General features: G+C 30.8%; 1 protein-coding gene across 3 annotated transcripts in view; it reads right to left on the bottom strand.

The window, feature by feature from the left end:
• The window catches only part of LOC145278247 (uncharacterized), a 1121062-nt gene that overhangs the window by 35050 nt on the left and 1064216 nt on the right, over positions 1-21796 (bottom strand). For all 3 annotated transcript variants that reach the window (XM_080130545.1, XM_080130539.1, XM_080130552.1), the window contains 3 exons: positions 18278-18482; positions 9666-9929; positions 5914-6122 (listed from right to left, as the gene is read on the bottom strand). In XM_080130545.1, coding sequence (XP_079986671.1) covers positions 5914-6122; positions 9666-9929; positions 18278-18482 — 678 coding nt within the window. The remainder of the gene's footprint in view (positions 1-5913; positions 6123-9665; positions 9930-18277; positions 18483-21796) is intronic.

Below are 21796 nucleotides of genomic sequence, written 5' to 3'. Positions count from 1 at the left end.
AGATTACATCTTTTTTATTTCATCTTTCATAACACTAAATTACATCTTTTTATTTTATTTCATCTTTCATAACACTAAATTACATCTTTTTATTTTATTTTATCTTTCATAACACTAAATTACATCTTTTCATTTTATTTCATGTTTCATAACACTAAATTACATCTTTTTTTATTTCATCTTTCATCACACTAAATTACATTTTTTATTTATTTCATCTTTCATAACACTAAATTACATCATTTTCATTTTATTTCATCTTTCATAACACTAAATTACATCTTTTTATTTTATTTCATCCTTCATAACACTAAATTACATCTTTTTATGTTATTTCATCTTTCATAACACTAAATTACATCTTTTTATTTTATTTCATCTTTCATAACACTAAATTACATCTTTTTTTTAATCTTATTTCATCTTTCATAACACTAAATTACATCTTTTTATTTAATCTTTTATAACACTAGATTACATCTTTTTTTATTATTTCATCTTTCATAACACTAAATTACATCTTTTTTTTATTTCATCTTTCATAACACTAAATTATATCTTTTTTTATTTCATCTTTCATAACACTAAATTACATCTTTTTTTATTTCATCTTTCATAATACTAAATTACATCTTTTCTATTTCATATTTCACAACACTAAATTACATCTTTTTATTTTATTTCATCTTTCATAACACTTAATTACATCTTTTTTAGTTCATAACACTAAATTACATATTTTTATTGTATTTCATCTTTCATGACACTAAATTACATCTTTTTATTTTATTTCATCTTTCATAACACTAAATTACATCTTTTTATTTCATCTTTCATAACATTAAATTTCATCTTTTAATTTTATTTCATCTTTCATAACACTAAATTACATTTTTTATTTTATTTCCTCTTTCATAACACTAAATTACATCATTTTTATTTTATTTCATCTTTCATAAAACTAAATCACATCTTTTTTATTTCGTCTTTTATAAAACTAAATTACATATTTTTATTTTATTTCATCTTTCATAACACTAAATTACATGTTTTTATTTCATCTTTCATAACACTAAATTACATCTTTTTTATTTCATCTTTCATAACACTAAATTACATCTTTTTTTTATTTCATCTTTCATAGCATTAAATTACATGTTGTTATTTTATTTCATCTTTCATAACACTAAATTAAATCTTTTTTATTTCATCTTTCATAACATTAAATTACATGTTTTTATTTTATGTCATCTTTCATAACACTTAATTACATCTTTTTTTATTTCATCTGTCATAACACTAAATTACATCTTTTTATTTAATCTTTTATAACACTAGATTACATCTTTTTTATTTTATCTTTCATAACACTAAATTACATCTTTTTATTTTATTTCATCTTTCATAACACTAAATTACATCTTTTTATTTTATTTTATCTTTCATAACACTAAATTACATCTTTTTTTATTTCATCTTTCATAACACTAAATTACATTATTTATTTATTTCATCTTTCATAACACTAAATTACATCTTTTTATTTTATTTTATCTTTCATAACACTAAATTACATCTTTTTATTTTATTTCATGTTTCATAACACTAAATTACATCTTTTTTTATTTCATCTTTCATAACACTAAATTACATTTTTTATTTATTTCATCTTTCATAACACTAAATTACATCTTTTCATTTTATTTCATCTTTCATAACACTAAATTACATCTTTTTATTTTATTTCATCCTTCATAACACTAAATTACATCTTTTTATGTTATTTCATCTTTCATAACACTAAATTACATCTTTTTATTTTATTTCATCTTTCATAACACTAAATTACATCCTTTTTTATTTCATCTTTTATAACACTGAATTACATCTTTTTTATTTCGTCTTTTATAACACTAAATTACATCTTTTTTATTTTATTTCATCTTTCATAACACTAAATTACATCTTTTTATTGTATTTCATCCTACATAACACTAAATTACATCTGTTTATTTTATCTTTCATAACACTAAATTACATCTTTTTTATTTCATCTTTTATAACACTAAATTACATCTTTTTATATTTCGTCTTTTATAACACTAAATTACATCTTTTTATTTATTTCATCTTTCATAACACTAAATTACATCTCTTTTTATTTCATCTTTCATAACACTAAATTACATCTTTTTTTTATTTCATCTTTCATAGCATTAAATTACATGTTGTTATTTTATTTCATCTTTCATAACACTAAATTACATCTTTTTTATTTCATCTTTCATAACATTAAATTACATGTTTTTATTTTATGTCATCTTTCATAACACTAAATTACATCTTTTTTATTTCATCTGTCATAACACTAAATTACATCTTTTTATTTAATCTTTTATAACACTAGATTACATCTTTTTTATTTTATCTTTCATAACACTAAATTACATCTTTTTATTTTATTTCATCTTTCATAACACTAAATTACATCTTTTTATTTTATTTTATCTTTCATAACACTAAATTACATCTTTTTTATTTAATCTTTCATAACACTAAATTACATTATTTATTTCATCTTTCATAACACTAAATTACATCTTTTTATTTTATTTTATCTTTCATAACACTAAATTACATCTTTTTATTTTATTTCATGTTTCATAACACTAAATTACATCTTTTTTTATTTCATCTTTCATAACACTAAATTACATTTTTTATTTATTTCATCTTTCATAACACCAAATTACATCTTTTCATTTTATTTCATCTTTCATAACACTAAATTACATCTTTTTATTTTATTTCATCCTTCATAACACTAAATTACATCTTTTTATGTTATTTCATCTTTCATAACACTAAATTACATCTTTTTATTTTATTTCATCTTTCATAACACTAAATTACATCCTTTTTTATTTCATCTTTTATAACACTGAATTACATCTTTTTTATTTCGTCTTTTATAACACTAAATTACATCTTTTTTATTTTATTTCATCTTTCATAACACTAAATTACATCTTTTTATTGTATTTCATCCTACATAACACTAAATTACATCTGTTTATTTTATCTTTCATAACACTAAATTACATCTTTTTTATTTCATCTTTTATAACACTAAATTACATCTTTTTATATTTCGTCTTTTATAACACTAAATTACATCTTTTTATTTTATTTCATCTTTCATAACACTAAATTACATCTTTTTTATTTCCTGTTTCATAACACTAAATTACATCTTTTTTATTTCATGTTTCATAACACTAAATTACATCTTTTTTCATTTCATGTTTTATAACATTAAATTAAATCTTTTTTTAATTTCATTTCATCTTTCATAACACTAAATTGCATCTTTTTTTTGATTTTATGTCATCTTTCATAACACTAAATTACATCTTTTTTATTTCGTCTTTTATAACACTAAATTACATCTTTTTATTTTATTTCATCTTTCGTAACACTAAATTACATCTTTTTATTGTATTTCATCCTACATAACACTAAATTACATCTGTTTATTTTATCTTTCATAACACTAAATTACATCTTTTTTATTTCATCTTTTATAACACTAAATTACATCTTTTTATATTTCGTCTTTTATAACACTAAATTACATCTTTTTATTTATTTCATCTTTCATAACACTAAATTACATCTCTTTATTTCATCTTTTATAACATTAAATTACATCTTTTTTTATTTCATCTTTTATAACACTAAATTACATCTTTGTTTATTTCATCTTTCATAACACTAAATTACATCTTTTTATTTTATTTCATCTTTCATAACACTAAATTACATCTTTTTTTATTTCCTGTTTCATAACACTAAATTACATCTTTTTTATTTCATGTTTCATAACACTAAATTACATCTTTTTTCATTTCATGTTTTATAACATTAAATTAAATCTTTTTTTAATTTCATTTCATCTTTCATAACACTAAATTGCATTTTATTTTTTTTATTTTTGATTTTGTGTCATCTTTCATAACACTAAATTACATCTTTTTTTTAATCTTATTTCATCTTTCATAACACTATGCAACACTCAAAAAGTAGACATCTATTTATGATTTTTATATGTACAATGTCATGGAAAATCTATTCTTGACCTTCTTGTCAAATTAAGCAAAGTTTTTTGTCAAAATTGCCATTTTCGAGAATTTCGCGGAGAATCTTAGTGATGCGAGTCATAAGTATTGCGAGAGATTCCATCAAGATATTTCAGTGATGAAGAAATGTTTTTAAGGAATATGAAAGACTGGTGTGTTCGCAGACTTCTGCTGGAATATAAAAAGGAATGGTTACACAAATGTTGTAAAAACTAATAATTCTGGGTTTTACTTTTATAACCAATAATAATAAAATATTATATATGGTATATAAAACGGTGCCTAATCTAGAGAAATAAAGGTTAGATTTAGTATCAGGATATTTTTTTTTACACCGAAACAGGTCTTGTATGGCATGTACTTTCTTTTTAACATGAAATTTGTTGCACAGTAATCTTTGATAAACAGACCATCTCAATTAATAAATAGATGTGGAAGGTGATACAAACGAAGTCCAAGCATATTATTACATGGATATATCGGCAGTTTTCAAGAAAATTGATTGCATAACTTCAAAATTCCATTTATAATAACCAGAAAACATGCATCAGGTATTGGCAGGTAGTGTGACCATATTGAATATATGTGGCGTCTGTGTTTTTAATGCAATAATTTTTTCTCTCTAGAAGGGAAAAATCATGTCTGTTTTATAAATATAGAGAAGATATACTTAGTATTGAAACAATTACTGATCAACATTCTTTACTGTAAACATCTAGTAACACATACAATGTGTTATAACGAAATCGCTGCTCTCTAAAGTACCAAAACAAACATACTTTTTTGTGGTATAAAATGAAAGAAAATACAAACACCAGCAGAGAGAATGTTGATCAAAGAAAGAATTAGATATAAAAATAAGAAACATCTAAAAAAAAAAAAAAATACATAAAAATATGATGTTGATAAATGTTTGAATAACTGAGTAAAAGTTAAATAAAACTAGAATCAGCAGTTTCTTTTACTTCCTAACTTTGACCAAACATGAATCATTAACTTCAGTACATTTTATATTTTTTATTGGAATCCTTTGAGATGAGTAATTTGTGTATTTATTTATTTGAAAACTGTTATCCTCATCTTCATAGTTGTTTCATCACGCATGGTTTCCAGTAAATATTGTCCATTTCAATCCTACCCAAAGCAAGCCAGAAGTTTAGTTAGCCAAAACATGGTGAGACAACTATGGAAGGCAATAATTACTGGCGATACAGTTACAAGACTTAGCATTCCTATCTCATCACAGTTAATCACCAAAGAAAGGCCAGAGGATGAGTTGACCAAAATGTGGTGAAACAACAGCTATGAAAATGAGGATCATAGATGTGTGTGTGCGTGTGTTTATGGTTCATAGATGTGTGTGTGCGCGTGTTTATGATTCATAGATGTGTGTGTGTGCATGTGCTTATGATTCATAGATGTGTGTGTGTGCGTGTGTTTATGATTCATAGATGTGTGTGTGCATGTGTTTATGATTCATAGATGTGTGTATGCGTGTGTTTATGATTCATAGATGTGTGTGTGTGTGTGTTTATGGTTCATAGATGTGTGTTTATGGTTCATACATGTGTGTGCGTGTGTGTTTATGGTTCATACATGTGTGTGTGTGTGTGTGTGTGTGTGTGCTTATGGTTCATAGGTGTGTGTGTATGTTTATGGTTTCTAGATGTGTGTGTGTGTGTGTGTTTATGGTTTATAGATATGCATGTGTGGTTATTGTATGTTTGGATGTGAAATGCTGCATTTCCTATCATTTACAATGATCCATACTCACCCCTAACAATCGATCCAGTCCATGCACTACCAATTTCCCCACATACGAACTCATCGCATTTTTCTTGGCTTTAAAAATCACGGACTGAAATGGCAACTTCTGATCTCCGTTATGTAATTGCAACATAAATTCCCCGTCAGTTGCAGTTTCAAATGCGCTGCGGACCAAACTTTCTTTTGCTATCAACTGCCATTCATCCTCTTTAACACCTGCAGGATAAAAGGACACAATGTTAAATATTTGGCAAATAGACCCACTAGTATATAAATTGGTTAGTTGAAAACAAGAAACAAAGTTCAGTCCGGGGGGAGGGGCAAATTGATAAGAATTTATGTGATATCACATGGCTCAAAGAAAGAGTGAGTGAGAGAAGTCGTCAGTTCGGTTTTAGAATCTTATTTTAAAATGTTAAAATATGATTAAATAATTATTTGTTTCTGTCCCCATGGCCACTGGTTTAATGATTTGGAGCATAAAATTTAAAACGAATAAACTTCCCCTGTCTCTCACAATCTTTTTGGACTTGTCCTTTTTCTTTGGTTATGAGAAGAATGTGCTTGCAAGTGGTGTTTTCTAAGATCATGTAAAGTCAGTTCCGGAAGCAAACAGAAGGAGGTTAATATCAGGAAATTCCATCATTCTTATGATAAAAGGTTGAAATGCAACTAATGATCTAACTCCAACACGCTTTCCAAGTTTTTTTGTTTTTTTTTTTTTTTTAAGTTTTTTCAATTTTCTTCTCCCTTCCCTACTTTCTATTGCAGATTAGAACCCTACGAATGAAAACTGTTACATTAGCTAGTTTGCATAGCTAGATGGAAAGAATGTTAGAAACCAAGTTATGAAAATAATAAAAAGGAAATATTTGATGTAATGGAAAATAAACAATCACATGATGGGATTTAGAAGAAGAAAAATATGGTTAGGATATCGACAATAAACAAACGTAATTGTCAAGAAATAGGTTTGGAATTTAGTTTAAGCAAAACTAGGGTTGCAAAAGAAATGTAATACAAAAATGATATAGAAAAAATGTACACCTGTACATACATTTAAATAGACACTGTGGAGTCGTATATACACTCGCTATGCAACAGTATACATTTTATACACACGTTTATATAGCCACTATGTAACATTTCAAAGTTTATCAAGGACCCAAACTGTTTACCCCAACCACGTCTTGGGTATGACTATAACCAACATCCAGTGCTCAAATCTGGGAACTTTGGCAGGGTAAATTCTTAACTTTGTCTCAGACCCATTCTAACTTCAAAATAGTATCTGCTTTTTTTTTTTTTATGAAAATTACTCCAGACAAAACAAAGCTACTTGACGTAATACTACTTAAAAGGTCAAAAACTAGCCAAGAATAGGTGGTGGATGGATAGATCGATTCTGACTGAGAAAACAGCAATTTTTTCTCCTTTCTCAGAAACATCACTCTTGGAATGTGAGGACTAAAGGACAAAATAAGAGAAGTGCGCTACGCGGTTGTTCAGTGTCCACTTTCTACTCTCGTTTCTATGGCAAGAATAGAATCTATCATTCACATATAAGTCACTTACCAAATATCAGCTACCAAAACAAATTAATCTAATATTTGAAGATAGTAAGAATTTTAAGCATAAAATCTTTTTGCCAAAAATAATAAAGTTGGCATTAAATCACATTCCTTGTGGTACCAGATCAGGCTGTCGGAAGATATTGGCTTCCTGAGAAGAAATGCACCTGACATTGATGCCTTTTGTTTTCCTACATTTTTTTTGCAAAACTTAATTATATTCTGCAAAACCAAAAACAACAACCCACCTTTTTTCCTTCACGTTTCCCCTTTCTATCTCCCCCACCTCCTGACTGATTTCTTAACTTAAAATGTACCAAACATTAACACTGTAACCCTTTCCCCTCTCCCATTGCAAAACTCATTCATGTTCTGCAGGGCAGGAACAAAATCGCCAAAATCCACTACAAAACAACCAAACCAAACACTACAATCTAGCGATTGAAGATACAAAAAGCTTTAAGAATAAAAACTTGCTACAAAATAATTGGATGCAAAATGAATACGATTTCAAAAATAACTGGATTCGGCATTAAATAACCTGAAAAGGGTTGATATGCCGTAAAACAACCAAACTAAACCAAAAATTAAATCGCATTCAAAATGTTGCTATGTTATAAAAACAAAACTTTAAATATAAGATATTATTTCCATTACAGTTTAACAGTTAACAGGAATATATTTTCACTAGTTACCATTACTCCCAGGCCCACTCTAACCTGGAGTCGTAGTACCTGTCTCTCTTTTTCCTCGTCTCATCTTCTGTCTCTCTCTTCCCTTCCATTCTCTAATTTCTACCCTTTTCTAATCTCTCTTCTAGTATCTCCTCTCTGATCTCTGGCCCTGGTAATGACCTTAACGTTCATCCAGTGGTGAGACTCCAATTTGGGAAAGTGAGGAATCACCCACTTTCAAGTCCATACTCATCCAGAAATGGAAATAGAATTTATCAACAGTAGATTATATATTTCAAAAATATATGCCTACAAAACAGATTATACATAAATAAAATCATCAAGAGGTGTCTTGCCTGATACAGGTATTGACGGCTATGGATTTACATCTATTTCGGGGCATTCATGAATTCATTGTTGCTCATCCCTTTTGATGTTGACCAGGTATTCAGACTGTCAATGTATGTTTCTCGCTGTTGTCCTCTGCTTTCTTCGACCCATGAGCTTTCCTGTCAAGTTAATCTGTTCTATTCTGTTTTTCTTTTCTAGACATGCCCCATGAATCTAATTTGTCTTTTTCGTACTGTTCTTATTAGAGACATTTCTGTGTTTGCCATTTCTAATATCTCTTGGTTTGTTTTCTTTTTTGTCCATGATATCTTAAAAATTCTCATCAGGAGCCAAGTTTCAGTTGCCTCTAGTCTTTTACTAGTATTGTTAGTGATTGTCCCTCACTCACAATCGTATAATAGAACAGACTACACATACGTTCGGAGTATTCTGAATTTGGTGTCTATTTTAATGTTTCTGTTGGTCATGATTGATGACAATATCTTAAAGGTAACTTTGGCCGCGGCTATGCAACTTTGTATTTCAGTCGTGCACCTTCCACCAGATGTAATCCAGTATCCCAGATAAAATAAACTAATAAATATTTGAGGTTATATCAAACTTGAAGCATAAAACTTTTCCCCAAAACTAAATGGATTCAACATTAAATAACCTCAAAATTGTTGACATGCCTCAAAGCAACCAAACCAAACCATTGGCAAGACATGTTTAACTTTGACTATCCAAAAGTTGAGTTTTTTTAATTTATTTTTTTGTTTGATATTGTATGAAGCACATGCTAAAACTAAATTGACAACCAACACAAAGTCAAGTCAAGTATCTGCAGAATGTCTTCTTGGTTCCTCCTCTTCTCTTTTCTCTCTCCCAACAATCGAACACAGCATATAATAACAAAACTCTAAAGCACGTCTGACAGCACTGACTTCTGCCAACAGTCTGCCCCCCCTCTTAACAACACAGGCTTTTTATATCGCAAAATCGTTCACCTCTATTTGCATATTCTTCTAACTCACGTGATCACTACTCTATAAATAAGAGTCTTGACCATTTCTTTTCTTTCTTTTTATTTATTTTTGGTGACCGACCCGCACGTGGTCTATCCAGGTAAGTCACGCATTTCTCCACATTCCATTGGGTTGATATACAAAGAGAAAACCGCTTACCTCTCAATCCCATGTGATACATAAGTCTCTTCTCTCGGATCTTGCGGGCCAGCTGATGGGTGGCTTGACTGTGAGCCACACAATCATCGATATTGAACCCATGAATAGGTACCGCAGCAGGTGCTGCTTGCGTCGTGACAATTGGCTTCACTTTGATGTGTTTGCTGTTGCCGCTTAACTGGGAGACTTTGATGAAAAGAGTTGTGTCGACATTTTTGTGGATCGTAGATTTAGAAGAATTTTTGTAAATGACGGTCAGTAGATCTGAAAATCACGAAAAAAATTTTTTTTTTAATTTATTTTAAAGCTAATGTAATTTTTGTTTTGTGAGAAAGATTGTCATGAAAATATAACTGCAAGCGAGTGAGAATAGGAAGTTAGTCATTATATCATAAAATACAGCATTTATTATTTGAACAAGGGATACAATTATTTCCTCTGTCCATGGAGTTTCAAAGAATGATTCTTTTCCTAAAAAAGAATTAGTTAAGAAAATAACTTTTATAGACTAGGTATAATTTTGCTGGTTAGCACAAATTTGAAAGCTTCAAAATATGAGAGAAGTAATATTCTATATATATATATATATATATATATATATATATATACTAGCAAAAGTACCCGTCGTTGACTGGGTTCAAATGCAGCCTACAGAAAATGGACTCTGATTTATGAAAGTATGATAGCTTATGAAAAGGAAGGGTTGTAAAGAGATAGCTTCGAATTTGGGAGTATCAAAACCAAAGCAAAATATGATGAAAGTAAAAATAAAATAGATAAACCTCATAATTTATTATACCATACCTGTTAACACTGAAACACATCACAATATTCTGTGGATCTATATTAAAAATCCTTGTTAAACTTTGTGACATATGTCCATTCTATGGAGGTCAAGTGCGAACGAACACCCCATAATTTTATTATACCATATTTCTTCAAACTGAAACATAATTATCAAAGTATACTTACGCAGATAGATATGAAAAGTCTTTATTAAAGTTTGTGCCTATTTTCATTCTATGGGGGCCAGGTGCGAATGCAGACCCCACAATTTTATTATACAATCCCTATTTAAGTTAAAACATACTTATCAAAGTATTCTTATGTACATCTATATCAAAAACACTTGTAAAAGTTTTTTTTAATTTTTTAGTTGCATACTTGTGGACCAGGCGCATATGCAGATCCCACAATTTTAATGAATCAGCATTATGCCAAATCAAACATACCCATTCCTGTGTCTCGATATATCTATCATTATATGTGATCTGTTTTCTATTATAGTCAACCATATAGGAGCCTATTCGTGACCAGACACACACACAGACGTTCAGCTTTATATTATTTATATATATATATATATATATATATATATATATATATTATACACACATAAAAAAAACCCACTCTTAACCTAGATTTAAAATACGTCAGGACACTAGATATCTCCATTCCCTGCCAAAACAGCACACACAAAGGAACGGGTGAACTGGAGGTCAACTGGACCTTTGTCCTGTAAGTGCCTGCTCATGGGCTGATTAGGAAGGGTGCGGTGGAAACTAGAAAGCTAATTGGCTAACTAAAACTCAATAGAAGGTGCATATATAAAAATGCGAGGCATCCACAAAATCCTCGCATAAGCCTAATGAATCATAGCGTGGAGGAAACGTGGAATATTCTGTGTAGCTTAATTGCCAGATATATATATATATATTACATTGCAGCATTTATTCTACTGGTGTTACCAAATCTGACTGCCTGAAGAATATTATCTTCCTGACTTAGATTCACCAAACATTGATGGTATTGCTTTTCTTTTTAACCCTTCCCTTGCAAAATTTTTTCTCCACAAAATTTGAAGCATAAAAAATTTTGCCAACATAATTGAACCTAACTAAGGTAGAACAAAGTCATCAAACCAAACTCCATGAATAAATATTTGAATATATAAAAAATTTGAAGCATAAAACCTTTTTTTTTCAAAATCACTGAATTCAGCATTAAATAACCTGAAAAGTGGTTGATATGCCATAAAACACACAAACCAAATTCCATGAATAAATATTCGAAGATACAAAGAACTTGAAGCATAACATTTCCCCCCCAAAAAAAAAAATACTGGATTCGGCATTAAATTACCAAAAAGGGTTGACATGTCATAAAAGCAAATAATTAAATATACCAGTATCTTTTCCAATAGTGATTAATACATAAAGCTTCGACAGAATACGTATGTCGAGTTGTTACATAAAGGCAATCATATTTCAATTACAGATTTCCTCAAACATTCTATTTATAGTTGCAAAACTAGGACTGACATTCATGTATACATATTAATAGAGTTCATTTAATAATGGTCCGACTTCCCAAGTAATCAAGCATTACTTTCTTTTTCCTTTTCTGCAGGCAACTGATGTCACAAAATAATGATACTTAAAAAAAAAAAAAAAAAAAAAAATCAGGATAATTCACACACTCCAATTACATCAACAACCATCGTCAACAACATCGCCAGGGTTTGACTTTCACACTTATTTCGACATCTTTCTTTTTCTTTCAAAGTCCAATTATAATGTCTGCCTTCATATCGCAAAAATGCGCTTCTTGCCTTCGGGGAGGAGAGTTATTATTTTGAAGGAGAAGTGCAAAATTAAAAGCCTATTTCGACAAACAATGTTTTTAGATACATTTGTAGTGAGCATAGTGGTAGGGATGTTAATAGACAATGGACGGTTGTATAGTGTAATATCAGTCATGTTAACACGTTTAAATTAACAATAATAATAAAGCAACTGAATATGAAACAAAAAAAAAATGGAAAACTGTACAATGAGGATAATGCTTATATATCATAGAAATTAACGTCTTTAAAAAATGAGCTGTTTAAGTAGATATTGCTGTAGGCAGGATGGGGAACTGCTGCTTGTCAACGGACAGGATCACGACTGGTAGTTGTAGTGAATAGGAACAGAACTATTGTAGTTGATGGTGCAGTATTGGAAAGTCGCCTGCTATCTCGACGTGGATTTAGAGTGGGGTGTTGTAGCAGATGATAATGATGCAATAAGCAGTGTATAGTATGTTTGGTATTGGTGCTAGGAACAGAGCCGTTTCTGCATGGTACGTCCTCACATCTGAGATGTACCATAATGTTTTAAATATTTATATTTGTCTCTAAAACTTAAATTGGAAATATTATTGGTACCAATGAATGATCCCCTCTTAAGAATAACCGAACCTTATATCGTTTTTTGTTTTTTTTTAGCAACAAACACCTCAACAGTTACCTACTTAACTCAGAAGTTTCCAAATTATACATGACTAGACGTTTTAGTCTGTTAAAAACGAACAAAATTTAAAGCCCGTTGACTTAGAATAAGTGCTTTATGCCAAGTTAAATATATTTAAGTTTGTGCTCATTTTTGCATTAAATCCTAATCTCTATTAATCCCTATTGATCCCAAACTGTGCATTGAACGGATACCATAATACTTAGTTTGCTGCACATTATCAAAATTTCAACCTGATCGGCCTAATAGTTTTCAAGAAAGAGTGGAATGGACAGACAAAGAAATACAATATAGATTCTAACTTGCCTATATAAAAGAAATTCGTACTTCTGTCTGTGTGTCCGACGAAAAGTCAGAACTACCTAAGACACATTTACATCAGTAGATTCGATATAACTCCAATATTCATATGGTTAAAAAAAACAAAAAACAACTTCCCTTTAGGGTTACCAGAGACCAAATTAGTCCATGGAGACAAAAGTATAAAAAGTAAGGCCTTCTATTTTTAACTAAAAAATTAAGATGTTGAAGAGCTACGAAGATAGGCATGTTACCATTAAAACTAGCAACTTTTTGTGCTCCAGAATTTATTTTTCTACATAATGCACTTTTGCCAGACTCTTTTGATGCCTCGGTCATAAAAGTCTAGAGTGTGCTTTGTCACTTATATCCATCATTATTCTGAAATCGACGAACCCATCTGTGCTGACATGAACTACATCAGCTTCATAAAAGTTCAATAGGTGCCGAGGAATGTTGATTGGTTCAATTTTTTCTGCATGGAGGAATTCATTGACGCAGCTCTGCTTCTGATGCACGTTTATGACAGGGGTTGGTTTCTTAGAGTCTTACACAGTCAAAATCTTCAACATAGAGATGAAACTTTCAGGTCATGAATGCATAAGTTCAGTCATTATAACGCAATTTGCAATCTCCTTGGATGTATTTGGGGGGAATAAAACAAATGAAAAGCATTACTTTGGAAACTTTCCTAGTAATATATATATATATACATACATACATACATGAGTTTGAGGAAAAGCATGTTCCTATTTACAATGCCTCCTCACGGGTCAGAGTTAGACACCAGGGTCGTTTTTTAACGTGGAGAAAAGGAACAAAAATAAAAATTGTCTCAGTCGTGAAGGATTTCTCCTCCACTGACAGAACAAGAAATTGAAGTGCAGCATCTGAAGAACAGATGCTACACTTTGATCTTGTCCCGAAGGCCAATGTTAAGCATTGAAACGCCAATGATCTTTTAGAAAGCCAAATGAATCTGCAGTTCCTGCTGAAATTCAGCAATTACTGGCAGACTTTTTTTTTCTGTCTAAAGCTGGTTTGGTGAAATTCTACAATATTAGACAAGACCAACAATTTTATGAGGATGTGCTGCCACCCAGACCACCCAAGTATTGTTGGAATATCTGTGGATTGGTCTGTAAATCAGCAAGCGGTTTACTAAGACATTTAAAGGTGCATGATCACCATCAAATACTGGCAAGAATGAAGCTGGACTTAAGAGCCATCTACGTGTACATTGATGCTCGAGATCAACCTGAGGAGATAGCAAGCTTCTGTCACGAAGTAACAATCATATATATATATATATATATATATCTATATATCTATATATACACACACACACACACACAAGGTGCCTTCAATAAGTTTCCAGATTATTTTGTCTAGGCATTTAAAATTATCGTAGAGTCTTGAAAATTTAGTATGTTATAGCCATACATACTATGAAATGATCGACTAATTTTTCATTATTTAAGGTTCAAATGAACAGCTACAGAAGGAATCGGAATACACTACTAAAACTCGATTGTCACAGCTGATGAATTTCAAAAATGCAATCTGGACGTAAGGAAACTTTTGAAGAACGGTATGCAATAAAATTTTGTTTTAAACTTGGAAAAAAATGTCACAGAAACATATGAAATGCTTCAGACTCTTTTTTGGATCATCTTGCATGAACCAAGCATCAGTTTTTGAGTGGCATAAGAGATTCAAGGAAAGTAAAAAGTTTGTGAGGGATGATAAGAGGTGTGGAAGGAGTAAGGAAGTCAAAACACCAGAGTTGCTTTGCCAAATAAAGAATTTTAAGGAACATCATGTGTCTATCGGGACAATAACTGCACAGTTTGCTGTCAGTGTGGGAACTGTATACACAAGTACTCAGAAGGAACTGAAAATGCGGAAGATTTACACAAAGTTTATCCCAAGGGTGCTCCATTGTCACAGACTATTTGACCAAGATGGGCATCAAGACGGTTTCTCACTATCCTTAGAGTTCAGATCTTGTTCCCAGTGACTTTTGTTATTCTCTAAGCTCAAGCACACTTTAGACTGTCATTATCAGACAATTGACGAGGCTGTAATGAGGGTCATTGACATGCTCATACAAGAAGGCTTCTATGGGGCCTTCCAGAGGTTGCAATGCACTTCTTGTTGTTGAAATGATAGAATAAGTGCATTATAGCTGGAGGAGATTACTTTGAAGAAGACAAACGTTTCATGTGTGTGTTATCAATAAAAGTTCTCATACAAAAAAAGTCTGGAAACTTATTGAAGGCTCCTTGTATACATACAGTGGCGCCAAAAAGAAAGTCTGCACTTGTCATTTTTTTCAAAAATCGCAAATTTAAGGTAACTATAGGTAATTATTTAAACAACCTATACCTCATTTGATTCGCCTTTTATTCCTCTATAATTTTACCTGTTCATATTTGATATGTATAGCTCTTGAGTGTTCGAGCATCCTTGCTAGCTTGAATCTTGTCTTTGATGATCGGCCAATTCCATCTTTTAAAAAAGGCATGACAAGTGTATTATACATATATATATATATATATATATATATATATATATATATATATATATATGGGCATGGCTCTAAGTAATTAGAGTGGAGAGTTATGTTTTGGTTTCAATTCTAGTTGATGGCATCCAAGTTATATATTTCTTATCTCACTAGTATATATTAAGTTCAGTATAATAATCTACAGAGGAATTGTCTCTATATTAATAAATATGTAATTTGCATGAATTAAAATATCATATTTAAACATATCTTATGACCGGGCAACGCCGGGTGGCCTGGTAGTATTGCTCTTAAACTGAGGAATGGCTAGAATTGCAAAATATTGTATGATCTATCCATTTAACACCAAAAAGAGGTGCCACATAGTATTTGTATACCCTTGCCAGAGTTTACATACATTTGTCAAGGTTTTAAGAACTAAGTATTTAATTGTTTCTTTGTTTGGGTCACTTACTACATCCGCCTGACAAGTGTACATTAGCTTTTGTGTATTTGATTATTGTTCTTGTGCTCAACCGCTCACAGAAGTGTTTTCATTGCAAATCTAAACAAGCCGTTTTTATGAATGAAAGGATTATTTTATGAAATCATATAAGCAGGCATTATGTAAACATATAGGCTAAACATTGTATAGGAATACAAACAGTTTCTCTTACATTTTTGAAAAAGTGTACATACTGTCTGCTTAATACACCAAAGGGTCTGTCACTCACATGAATGTCTGACCAGGTAATTTGTTTCTATCAGGAACATATCTATTTCATAGACCATCTTAATTTTTACAATACCAATTTGCGGATATCTAAGATATCATGCATAATATCAAACTTATATGGTCATCACTACGGCTATGACAAGAGAATATTATTTTTATCATTTTGATTCTTGAGTATATATCAGTTAATATCTCATGTTTTTAGATAGATTGATGTGATTTTCGATTGATTAACTGTTTCAGATATATACTCGATAGTAAAAACAATGATAAGACCAGCCTTTGAGACTTTACACGACCGGTCGCCACAGTCGATTGAAAATTTCTTGGGGCGACTAAAAGTCGTAAATCACTCGCCTGCCAGTCGATAAAATTTCTTTAAATAAAGAAACGGGGGGACTCATTTATTTTACGACCCTGACCCTCAAATATGCGGCGACTTTGAATGACCTATGTCTCATCATTTGTAAATTCTTTTATCTCAAGCTGTGAGATCGTTGGAATATCGTATTGAAAAAAGAGTGGTCACGCTAAAGGTCAACAAGATGTCAAATTTACACATTTGGCATGTAGTCAAAATGTCACCTTCATTTAGCTCTCTGATTTTGAAATTCATTTGGAAAAAAAAATTTTGACGCTATAACTACATACACTTCATGCTTACAAAAGTAAAGACGAACATTTGAAAGAGAAAAAAATGCATCGTTCTGTCAAGCATCCGAAGAAATGATTCTTATTTCTATGGAACAATAATATGAATGATGCTATATAAAGAAACTGGTGTTGTATTTTAACGTTTTGTTGAATATTTACTGAAATGTTTGTAGTAATAAAATAGTTGATTTACAAGATTTAAACAAATATTTTCTTGTTAGTAATTTCTTGAATTGTTGTAAAATTATTTACTATTATTGACTGAAACAAAGACAAAGTCGGACGAGTAAAAATATTTGGGGGCGAGTAAATTTTCCCTCACACTCAACCGGCGGTCGAGTGATTTTTTTTTTCAAATCTCAAAGGCTGGATAAGACTATTCTCTTGTCATAGCCCGAGTCATCACATATACAAATCACATTTCCAATATTTAAAAGCAATTTCCTATAATTATTATCTATTATTCATTTATCCCCCCCCCAGCAAAGGAGGGACTAGACCTAGTAATTCACTCCCGTTCATTTGTTTGCACTTTTCTCACGCCTTGGATGTTTTTGGAAATTTTGCACAAATATTAGTCATGGTGAAAGTAAATTTTTACTAAAGTGGATTTTTTTAGATAACTCTGGTTTACCCCACCCCCCAGGGAGCATTGTAGGGGTAAAATTACCTCCAAATCATTCATCCATTTATTTGTTTGTACTTTTCTCAATAGCCACTCCTTCAGTTTTTTTGTTTTTTTTAATTTTGCACAAATATTAGTCATGGTGAAAGTAATTTTTTCACTCGTGGAGGGAGACCCCACATGCTTAACTTGTTTCCTAAAATCTTTTTTCAACTTTAATTGTTTTTACGTTTTCCTAAACTTTCCGTTCCTTCCACATTATGATATTAATATACAACATGTAAAACTGGACATGACGATGACTAAGTGGTTAATGACACTATCTTAAAACGGGAGTGTGCAAAGTTCGAATCCAGTTATCACCACAGAAACACTTTCATCAAACTCACAGTTGACCTTGTGCCAAACCTTATGGAAAGGAAATAAATAAAATAAAATATGAAAAATTGAAACTGATTAAAATAAAAATGAAATTTTTTTTAATGTCATACTTACTGTCTGTGTCTGGGCGGCCAGAGAGGATGATAAATGCTTTGCACAACGAATCTAGTGTACACATTTGTTTGGCATGAGACACATTATATGCAGTTTTTACGCAGCCCCACGTTGCCCTTGAGGCGTAACAAGGATAATCAAACATGCCAGGAAGATTTGAGGAATTATAGCGGAAATAGGAAACTTCAAAATGAGCATGGCTATGCTGAAACAAAAAAATAAACACACAAAGAAATATCGATTATTAATTTTAAACTATTACAGAATTCAAACAAAGCAGAATTTTGGCAACAATCGAAGTGGAACTGAAGAAACTTTAATAATTAATCTACAGTTCTATATGCAGTTTGGGAGGAAAATTTAGGATTTCTTGATTTCTTTACAGATTTTTTTTAACTTGATTTGCATAATATGACAAAAATTACTTTTTTTTAATACGGGATGCGGCAGAAAATTATCTTTCCAGTTGCGCTCATACCGTTTCTGAGCAATCATTAATTTGTATGGATGGAACCTCATATAAGTGAGTAGAATTTTTCTGACTGTTCAATCAGACAATTCCAAGGCCAAAGAATGCTTACAACATGTAGGAGACTGAGTGACAAAAAGTCTCACAGCTCAAATACTCTCTGGCATTCGAGTGCTTCAAGGCCTTCCAAGTGGCTTTCTTTCAAGTGCTAATCTCTAGCTCTGAAATTTCAACTCGTAGCTGTATTGATTTTCTATCTGAAACAGCATCATGCCGTCCTAACGTGTAATGAATTTGGAAAGTTTTGTGTTGCTTTAAGCAACTCCTGTCCAATTGTGGCAGCAGTACTCCATCATAGGTCATACTTGGCTCTTATGCAGGTAAAAGATTGCATCGGTAGTGAGATATCTACTGGATAATATCTGCATAATGACGAAATTACTGTTTGTTTTGTTTAATATTTTATAACATGTTTTTGATAATATAAGAAGTTTAAATGTGGGATATTACAGAAATTCTGCTTGAAGAGAAATGGAAAACTTTAAAAAATGTAAACAATTTGAATTCATTGCATGATTGAAATGCATCCTTTTTTAATTAAATTTTAGCATCTGACAGAGATTAGTTTTGCTAATATGTCATATGATCAGAGAAATTCCATCCGGGCAACTGTGACATTATAAACACTTTTTGGTATCACGTGTTTGCTTTACTACGTTATTAATGAAAGTATGTGAGCATACCATATAAAATCTGACTAAGCAGCCTCTACCCTCCACTTCACCCAACATCAGAGATGATCATAGCATAAAAACTAAGAAACAAAGTCGATCACAAAAGACAATTACATAGAATATGATATTGTTGGAAATCTTCACTATTTTTATTTTAGTTGGATGGAAATGTTTTAAATTTATAAATCGATTCAAGGATAAGAATTAAGATTATCAGTTGGATGATGATCAATACTATGAGATGATTCGGGGTTTGTTTTTTTTTAGTACTTATAACTCAGGCTCGTTCGGCAGCTGACAGAAATAACTGGAAAAGTCCGGTCGAGTGTTCCTCAATTATTAAAACGCTACAAAAAAAAAAAAAAAAAAATTATCTAACCTGTCCGATTAAAATTAAATTTTTATTTCTTCCAATTCATCGAAAACTCGCCTGCTTAGATTCATATTAGCTAAAAACAGACAACACGTTCATTCCTAATATCGAGATTTACCTTTTACTGGTTATTGACGTCAGCTGTCTGGCAAACCCAAGTAACTTTGTGAAAATTGTTAGTCGTACTATGCATAAGCACCCTTTTCTTTTCATGGAAATCCCTCCAGACAAGGCATGGAGCTATTTTGTATAAGGAGCTAAAAAAAATACTACTGAAACGTCAAAAACTTTCCAGCAATACGTGTTAGTTGGAATAAGTTCTGACAAGAAAACAGCAATTCTTCCCTCTTTGTCAGAAACATCACTCCTGGAATGTGAGGACTAATGGACAAAATAAGCGAAGCGAGAGTTACACAGCTGCTAAAAGTAAATCGGAAATTCAATTTTTACTCTCCTTAAGAGGAATGTTCCATAAGTATTTGTTTACATTAGACTTGAAGACGACCAGGTAGTCGGTATCGGCAGGAAAGTAGTCACCTGGATTGTATTATGTACCACAGATAGACAATTCTCACAAAGAAACTGTTCATAGAAGTTTCGTTTGGTTTTTGGTACACAGATGAAGAAAGGAAATTCCTTTACAGTGGTGGTGGATGGGTGTCTTCTTTCCGTGGATGGGGTTACAAAAAATTCGAACTGTCAAGAACCAATTATGAGAATTTATATTGTATTGGTTACCGAGTTTGAAACTATACACCTGAAGAAGGTCGGTGCTTACATCAGTCAAAACGTTGTGAAAATATCAATCAAGATAGAAAAGTAGTTCAAATACAAAATATTTAAACTCAACAAGAATGGCCATTCTAAATGGACGTTCATTTAAACTACACGTTTTATGATGAAAATACAATTTCAAAATTTAGTGTGGCCAACCAACAAATGGAGAGATTCTTTGATATCTTTATGAATTATCACAGAATGATCGAGGTTTAGTTCTAAGATGGATTTACAAAAAAAATTATTTCTATTATTCAATCTACTGTTCTCATCTTTAGTCTTATTCGCAGATCTGTTTAGCTGATGTAACCTCCAACCTTTTTAAGGTCTATCTTGCCAAACTCTAGAATTTTTCTGTCAAACTCGAGAATCTGCGCAGAATTTCGAAAAGAATCTTATTTAATGCACGAGGTAGCATACTCTTTTTCCATTAACAATGACTAGGTAGAAGGCTTAACTAATTCACAACTAATTTATTTATGTTGCCTGTTGTAAGGATGTAATCTTCAACGTGAACAAGAGTAACAACTGAATTTTACCTCCTAGTTTATTTTTAATGCTATAGGTTCTTGTGGAAAATTCTAGAATGAAAGCCTTAAGCTTATTTTTGTTTTTGGCTGTACAATCTTACAACTTATTACTTCATATATATATATATATATATATATATATATATACACACACACACCAAGTAAGATCTATGACTTACTTGCAGTTTCAGTAAATACTTTTGCAAGCAAAATCCGTTCCCGCATTTTGCTAAATCCTACCCTCTGATGAGAAGGAAAGTATTTCTTCAAAATTCCGCAGATTAAGCACTATCCACTTATTTTGTTGTGCTTCCTTTTCAAAATTAAATATATTTTTAACTCTTTTTCATAGTGTTTTTTAACATGTTTTATTAACTACTTGTTCTTATATATATATATATATATATATATAGTAAACAAAAACTTCTAGTATATAACCTTTTGATGCAAATATTACAAATATAAATCACGTAGAATATCTCTATGAATATAATTACACGTAATAGTTAACTGAAGATGATCATCCCATAAGAAAACCGAAAAAACTAATAGGGAATTAATTCAAATGAATTTTTAAAAGAATATGCAAATGAGATCTTTTGCAGATGAAGCCAATTCCATGACCCATATATAACA

This window comes from Euprymna scolopes, chromosome 1 (assembly GCF_053919585.1).
Source record: "Euprymna scolopes isolate OS-2025 chromosome 1, ASM5391958v1, whole genome shotgun sequence".
In the NCBI taxonomy this organism is placed as follows: domain Eukaryota; kingdom Metazoa; phylum Mollusca; class Cephalopoda; order Sepiida; family Sepiolidae; genus Euprymna; species Euprymna scolopes.
The sequence above is the reverse complement of the archived record's forward strand: the minus strand, read 5'-3'. Positions and strand labels throughout refer to the sequence as shown.